Source organism: Nelumbo lutea, chromosome 4, assembly GCF_056320005.1.
Source record: "Nelumbo lutea isolate HS-2025 chromosome 4, American lotus-T2T, whole genome shotgun sequence".
NCBI classification, from domain to species: Eukaryota; Viridiplantae; Streptophyta; class Magnoliopsida; order Proteales; family Nelumbonaceae; genus Nelumbo; species Nelumbo lutea.
This window is the reverse complement of record NC_142687.1, coordinates 100,308,446-100,317,076: the sequence shown is the minus strand read 5'-3', so window position 1 is coordinate 100,317,076 and position 8,631 is coordinate 100,308,446. Positions and strand designations below refer to the sequence as shown.

At 39.0% G+C, this 8,631-nt stretch overlaps 1 protein-coding gene across 1 annotated transcript; it reads left to right on the top strand.

Annotated features, from left to right (window-relative positions):
- Positions 1-5,162: 5,162 nt before the first annotated feature.
- On the top strand, positions 5,163-8,151 carry LOC148862191 (protein kinase PINOID-like). The gene is made up of 2 exons (XM_088982532.1): positions 5,163-6,494; positions 7,017-8,151. The coding sequence occupies exons 1-2, from the start codon at positions 5,911-5,913 to the stop codon at positions 7,816-7,818; spliced, it is 1,386 nt and encodes a 461-aa protein (XP_088838658.1). The 5' UTR covers positions 5,163-5,910; the 3' UTR covers positions 7,819-8,151.
- Positions 8,152-8,631: the final 480 nt, after the last annotated feature.

The following is an 8,631-nucleotide window of genomic DNA, read 5'->3' as shown; positions in this document are numbered from 1 at the left end:
ATGATATCTGAAAAATAATTAATCAATAAACTGGAATCTTAAACATGATAGCTAATAAGGTATTATTTATCAAAATTCATGGGTAGATTTTGATTGGTCAAAACTTTTTTCCAATACTATTAGTATATGTAGAAATTTGGAATTATTTTAATTGGTTGATAGTACTAAGAGGACACTGGTTATTGTAGAATCAAAATTGGCATTTCACTCTGAACGTCATAAAGTTTTCCAAAATTCAACTTCCTTCTGTTATAAAAAAAATAAAAGACTAGAAAATTTGCCAAAATTTTATTGCATTATTTATATATGCATATTTTGATATATAATAGAGTATGTAATGTTTTCATTATAATTATTCTATATACTACAATTTAATTAAATCTCTCTCTTCTTGTATGTATGTATATAATTTAATGTATATTATATAGCTATTTATCTATCATATTTTATCATTTTCAGTAGAAACTTATTATGGATGAAATAGACCAAAATATATATCAGTTGAATCTTGAAAATTTATATAATTTCTATATGAAGTTAAAATCATGTAATAATCTTGGCTCCTAAAATATTATTTGATAGGTTTTATTTGCTTATAATTAATAAAATATTACTCTTGTAAAGGGTCATACTATAATTTACTAATAACTACAAATACATGCAAGCATTTCCATGAAATACAAATAGCCAACTACTAAGTACTAACCGGGTCAGGTAAGTCACTTCTATTCAACTCACTCGACGTAGTCATTATCAATTCTAGGGGCCAAGGTGACGGGTTTGTCGAAGTCCTCAAAATTAGTACTAGTCCCACAATAAGATATTTGCAGTAAAAGTGGTACTAGGTCGAATCCCACAGGGAGCAAATCAGTAACCTCCTAGCCAAATGGATACTATAATTGAGTGGGGAAATTTAATAACTATAATTAAAAGAATAAGAAAGCACTTAAACAAACATGAGAAAAATCAGTCTTACCGAATTCCAGTTCAAGGGTTCGGGTTGAATCGATTGGCCATCAATCCTAGGTACAATTCAGCATTCTTGCAATTCAAGCATTTAACCTTAGATTTACTAGGATAGCCATAATAAACCTTGTGTTTTCCTAATTCAGTTGACCAAACCTAGCATTCGATCAACACTTATCACCACTCAACTGGGTACGATAGCGTTCCATGTTAAACAATGATAGCATCAAGATTTGTGAAAACAATTAAACCAAAATAACAATAATTGAGATAGATGCAATTATTGAATTTTGTTCCATCGATTCCTTTAGGTTGAACCATGATAAAACGTTGGTCAAAGGCTGTCACGAACAATTGACCCAAAAAGATATCAACCTAATTGCTATTTGTACCATTATTCGTGACAATTACGGATCACCGAAATCATGGATAACAATAGGAAAATCAACATTAATTCAGTTGTCAAACTAATTAACATCAATGTCCAATAAAAATATGCGCAAGAATCAATGAATACTTGAATTAGAAAGCAAGAAAATAAAGTAACTACAGAACCTCACAATGACACAATCGAACATCCCCCTTGAACCAGAAAAAGAAGCTTAGCTACTCATGATCTGCGCAATCTCCATGCTTTTCTTCTCCATAGCCGAACTACCTTCTTGAGCTTCTTGGCCTCTTGATGATCTCTTGGATCTTTGAATGAGTGATGCTAGAGCTGGTTCGCCCCCCTCTTTATATAGCCAAAGGAGAGGGCTGTTTTCCAACTCCTTCTAGGAGATCATCTTATCTTTAGGGAGTCTTGATCTTCTTTGAACTAATCATATCCTATCTCTTATCTAATCCCCAACCTTCTTATCCTTATAGGATTACATTCAAAGTTTAGATTTAATAAGACTCTCTCCCTCTTGGGAGATTACATTCGAATTAAGCCTCTAAACTCTTATATCCGAGTTGGGCTTCTCTGCTATTTGGGCTGCTTCCAGGTTCTTCTGCAAGTTGGGATTCAGTTGTTAAATGGGCCTGACTACGAATTTGCTCCGACTTTGGGCCCAATTTCGTACTCGATGCGGATCGAACCAGTCAATGCCCAAAACATAAAAGTTGTGGGCCTTTCGTTCTTCTTTCTAATGCTTCTTGAATTGCCCAATTCGGAGTCCGGAATTGTGAGTTAGGCCCAAATCACTGACTATCGCCGAAACTGTGTAAAATCACCCGAATTGGCATGTTTCCTTCCAATTGCCTTCTTTATTGCCCTGAATTGAAATACAATAGTAATGAGTGCATTTAATTATTAAAATAATGAAAAAAAAATGAAAATTAGGAGACAAAAATAAGATTCTTTTCAGTCTCATCACAAGGCTAGTAGCCTAGTAACCAATAATTTAAGAAGCAAGTTTACGAGTTAAGACCGAGTCAAAGCAAAACCCAATTGAGTCAGCCGATTTCCACGATGATCCCAACTTGAGCCTTAGCTCATAAATTTGTTCTTAATCAGGTGTAACCATCATCACTAGGTCCCACCTTGGGAATCTTGCATGCCAATTCCTATCACAATTGTTTCCATAGGGCACTGCACTCTTTTCTATCTGTCTCATACAAAAAAAAATGCCAAATTAATAAATATACCACACCCTTACAATTGAGCTGAAGAGATCTTCCAAAGGGAATAAGAATATTGGGCCCATTTCCCATGAGTATAAGACACCAATGGATTGATTACTTCATCCTATTTATTACTTCCTTGTGTTATTTATTCAGCTCCTATTCTTCCTTGGTAGAGTAATAGTTTTGCATATGGTCGTAAAAATGATTTGGTGCAAATTTTGATTTTTTTTTTTTATATTTTACTTTATTTTTATTTAATTGCAGTATAAATGGAATAAAATAAGACCGGAAGCAGAATGAAGTAAAACCCAATTAAAATTAAGATAGAATTTGCATTCTATTCATTTGCACTCTTATGTATTTGTACTAGTGCAAATACAAATAAGATTATATTACAATCAAACACAGCCTATGGTCCTAATCTATATACCTATATTTATTTGAATATTTATATCTATAAAAGTAGGAATACAATCTTATATTCTTGTATTTTTTTTTTGACTAAAAATTCCATCAGATCATATCATCATATAGGAAAGGATGGGAGTAGATGTATATTCAATCCAAATATGAAAAATTGAAATAGAGTCACCCTTAACTGGATGGGGTTCGATTCAAATTCGGATAAGAGGTGGTCCCTTTCATCTCTCATGAGGCATAAGGCAGTAGTAGAAAGGGCAGAAACTCATATTCTTCTGATCAGAGTACCCTCATTGTTAATTGCATTAATTATTTTCAAAAGAAGGGAATTAATTCTTTATCATATAAATTATCCTCCTTTCCTTTTATTCAAGTTGTGCCACAGCCCTAATTCATTTATAGCATGTCTTTTATTGGCCTGTTTGTGAATGTAACCAGTAAATATCATTCGTTCTTTGAGGCTCTAGGTTTGTCCTTGTGCAAAGCAAGAAAGGAAAAATTTCTTCAATGAGAATTTGGCCTATCCACTTTTGACAAATTTCAGTCGCCTTCAGTGCATTCCACTTGTTGTACTTTTGCTGCCCTTTTTCCTGACAACATCTCTCCCTCAAGATGTCCCTTGTGATCACTCATCATCTTTATGACTACGTTCCATAAGAAAATGAAACCCAGTCATTCTTTATTGGCCTTGTTTTTTCCATTGGGTGGGTACCACTTGGCAACATTTTTCCAGCCCTATTGTTTCCCTTGCTGCTGACATGTCATGTGTGTCTTATTTGGTCGGGCCAAGTGGCATCCTTTTCAATCTATTCAGTGTTTTCTATGTTGGCCACTTCACATTTGTGATTTATTGGTTTATCACCCAAGTATTTGAAATAATTTGGGCTCTATTCTCAAAAACTTTTGCTTTTGAGCTTTGGGCTGTGCAAAACAGAAATAGTTTGGAAGGGTTGGTCAGAATTGCTTCTAAAAGAAATAGCAACCCCTTGCAAAACCGTCCTCACGTAATCCTCACAGCCCCCAGAGTAGAATTGGGATTCCGTCTTCACATCATCCTCATAGCCCCAAAGCAGAATTGGGATTCAGTCCTGACAAACCCGTCCTCGTATTATCCTCACAGTCCCTTGCAACTATGTAATGAAAATATATTTCCATGAATAAAACATATAAATATGAAAATATTCTTTGACTTAATTTGGACGGAGTACAAATATAAATATATAGTGTAAAACCTTATATTTTGTATGTATTTATACTATGCATATTTGTATTTATATTCTTTCCAAATAAATCTAAATTCCCCGAAGCATACACCATAAAATTGGGGCTTTGTACTTTTGGGCTTTAAATGCAAACAAACCCTAAAGCTTATCCAAACGCAACTTACCTTTTAGTCAAATCGATGTGCGTCTTACACTGGGCATTTTTTGGGCTTTAGATCAACATGTTTGCGAAGGAAAACTTTACTAAAATGACTTCCCAAAAACGCAGCAGAAGTTAGAAGAAGCCTTCTTTTTTGACTTCTTCAAAACGTGGCCTAGGTGCTTTTTGGGTCAGAAAAAACACTTACTTTCTGTGCTTATTCACCAAACGTTTATCTGGATGCTTAAGCTAGGCTTCCCAAAAGCAAAAAGCCCAAGAAAGGCCGCTCAAACCCAGCCTAATAATTTGTATCGGATAAGTGCATTTGACTGCGTTTGATTGCAGTATAAATTTATTCGCACCAATGCAAAATTATGGTCATACAAATGATTCGAGTGCAAATTCATCCATCTTCAATTGTTGTGGTTGTGAGATGAAATGAAAATAACAAAACCCAGGCCAGACCGATTTGGTAAAGCATAATTACACTTTTATCCCTCCCTGCATGGATACGTCTAATTATGAAGATGATACGGTCCAAGACCAACAGCACAGCATTTATGACAGATGGAAGTACGAGAGAGCTAGGACATAGGGGAGAGCTAGCGTCATAACCAAATCAGCCCTCGCTTCCTTCTATATTACTAAACTGCCCCAACTCCATTCTTCAACCGCAGACTCACGTCATGACTCATGCGCGCACGATATTCTAACTCACGTGTCAAAGTAACTATGGTTAACAAATAATAAGTGTAGCCTTTTACTGTACGCCCTGTGTATATATAACCCAACCGGAGAAAACAGTCGAAACTGATTTCGAAAATGAAGAGAGATAGAGAGAGAACGGGCTTGATCTACGGAAACCCAGATAATTTCCTGCTGTAAGCAGAGAAAAGCTGCGATTTCTGGGCACAGCGAGCAGTGCTTTGACGAGGGGTTGAAGTTGATGGTCCTTTAATGGTGGTTCGAACGATGCATGTTGCCTCTCGGTGGAGAAGGAAGGAGTTGTGAGTAGAACTTCCAAGGTGTTTTCATGGCGAAGGAGAAGCTGCTTTGACGGCTCGTTGAGGAAAATCGAATCTGGACTGTTTTTTAATTGTTCAGAGACGGAACTTGGACTTGGGGAGCAACGATTCCAAGCTCTCAAAGAATCGATGCCTGTTCCCGCGTCATAATCCTCGGATTTCTACGATCATCTTCGAATCTGATTCGAGAACCAGCGGAGATCGTTCAAAAGAAATACTAGTAAAATCCTCGGTTATTCTTTCTTCCGTCTTTGCTTTCTGGAAGATTTCTTTTTTCAAATTTCTTTCTCTTTTGAGAGCTTAGATTCTTGGTGGAGAAAAGATTAGGTTCTGCTGTTCTTTACTTCCTTGACTGGTAGTTGCTTGTTGCATTTCTGCTTGCTACGTTCTGAGTCGGTGGGGAAAAGAAGGTGATGTTTTCGGAAGAAACTTAGTAACCCAATGTAGTGTTGTGTAGGAAGTAGGAACCTTTCAAGCGTACGTACGTAGAAGAGCTTTGAAGAGGCGAAGTGGAGTCTCTGATCCTAAAATGTACGAGTTTTTGCGGGATTCAGAAGGTGAAATCGGTTCAGCAGAGACACTAAATTCTAGCCAGAGTTCGATGAGCAGCGATAGCTGCAGTAGCATCAGTCGTCTTTCATTTGATGCTCTCGAAATCTCCGCCAAGACTTCGTCTTATTATTCGCCTGAGACATTTGCCTTCAAGCCCCACCGGTCGTCGGACTTCGCGTGGGAAGCTATACGTTCCGCCATTTCCCGCCGCAAGAGCGGGTTGACTTTCAGGGATTTCAAGCTCGTTCGTCGAATTGGGAGCGGCGACATCGGGAGCGTCTACCTGTGCCGTCTCAGGACCCCCGTTGCCGGCGATGATAGCTGCTATTACGCCATGAAGGTTGTGGATAAAGAAGCGCTTACGTTGAAGAAGAAGGTAGAGAGGGCGGAGACGGAGAAGAGGATTCTGAAGATGCTGGACCATCCATTCCTTCCTACTCTCTATGCAGAATTGGAAGCTTCGCATTACGCTTGCGTGGTCATGGAGTTCTGCTCTGGTGGTGATCTGCATACTCTCAGACACAAGCAACCTCGCAAACGTTTCTCGTTGAGCTCTGCAAGGTACGTTAATGGAAACTCTCCCTTTTTTTCTTTTCCTATACAAATATTAAAAAATTTTAAGATACAAAGAAAAAGGGTAATTATTAATTTTACAGATCCTGTTCTAAAAAAAAATTTACATATCCTGTTTCAGTGTCTCCTAGTATTAAAAGGATTTTGTCTGCTCTTCGACTCAGTGCAGAGATACTATTTAAAATTAAGAAAAGCTGCAACCTTTTGGACTTAACAAACCTTCTTCTTATTATGATACAAAAAATTAGAGCCTTTCGTCGTTTTTCACATTTTTTGCATTAAATTCACCAGCCATTCATTGCATTGAGCCGTTGAAGCAGGAAATTGCAGATCTTCTGGTAATTTATTTTCCGTTTTCCATTTCTACCTACGCAGAATATCTCAGTATTGCTTCTTCTGTCTACTATGTCTAATTGTCTACTACAAGCTTTTTGAACTCATCCCGGTACGATTCGGCCGTGTCATGGATTAATATCTGACTCTGAGAATGTGGGTTTTTAATTTGTTCAGGTTTTATGCGGCTGAGGTTCTTGTGGCCTTGGAGTACCTGCACATGTTGGGGATCATCTACAGAGACTTAAAACCGGAGAACATCTTGGTTCGATCGGACGGTCACATCATGCTCTCTGATTTTGATCTTTCTCTGTGCTCTGATGCAATACCAGCCGTCGAGTCGCCCGACTCATCCCCCGGTGCCACGACGGCCACTTCAGTGCCATCGTCGACCGGCAGGACAAAGACAAAGACAAAGAGGAGCACATATTCGACCTCGACGTTCTCTTGCCTTTACAACCGGCTCTTCCGGTCTCGCAAGGTACAGACGGCAACACTAAACCGCCGGTTCGTTGCAGAACCGGTTTCCGCCCGGTCCTGCTCCTTCGTCGGGACTCACGAGTACGTCGCTCCAGAGGTTGCTGCCGGGAAATCGCACGGGAACGCTGTAGACTGGTGGGCCCTTGGGATCTTCATCTACGAGCTGATCTACGGCCGTACACCCTTTTCCGGCGAGAACAACGAGGCCACGCTGCGAAACATAGTGCAAAAGCCGTTAGTTTTCCCGACGGAATCTCCGGCAAGTGAGACAGAAGTCCACGCACGTGATTTGATCTCCGGGCTCTTGGTCAAAGACCCGTCGACGAGGCTGGGGTCAAAAAGAGGGGCGGCGGACGTTAAGACCCACCCCTTCTTCAAAGGATTGAACTTCGCCCTTGTACGGTCATACAGACCGCCGGAGATTCCGGGTTTCCGGCGTGCTACGTCGTGCCACGAGCGGTTGAAGAAATCTTCCACGTCCAAGTTCGACTATTTTTGAACTCAACCAAAGCTTCCCCCAGGCCTCCACGTGTCCCGGCAGATTTTCCTACGCAGCGACATTGTAAATCCAGATGTTCTTCTTATCACTTTTCTCCTCCCGTAATTGTACTTTGACAGTTATTTAATATTTATAGCTGTTAAAGTATTGGCCGAAACGTGTCGTGTCGGGTTATGTGGATCGGATATATAACTACTATTACTCCATCAGCGGCCCCAGCCCACTGAGCCTGGACAAAATTTCTCTCAAACGGCACCAATTATGCGTTTGTTTTGTAGGTCTTGTTCTTGGTCTTGCATCATTTATTGGCCTTTTGACCTTGATTTCCTTGAATGATTGACTGTACTTCAAACAACCTAAGCCATTAGATCGGAGGAACCAACGTCTCTGATTCTCATGTATGTCCCTTAAATCCGTTTGACTCTTGCTCCAATTAAGCTCTAATAGTGGTTTACAATAATAGCCACGTGGCAAATAGCATGGTTCTGGGTACAAAAGCGACAAAGCAAATGAATCTTTTAAAACAATCTAAAGAAAGGGGATTGATTTTATTACTTGTGAATAAAAAAGATACAGGTAACACAAGTGATAAGGAGTCACCCCAACGAAAACAACAAGCAGAAAATAAGTACGTAATTCAAGACAAAATTCTTAACCATGCAGAGTATTTTTTTTCCTTACTCCTTCAAATCCTGGAAGCACCAACACTCACCCAACAACTAAGGCTGTGTGGCTGTGTTTGGTTGCGATGCAAATAAATGTTTGCACTGATGCAAAAAAAAAAAATAGCAGTGCAAATAATTTAAATGTAAA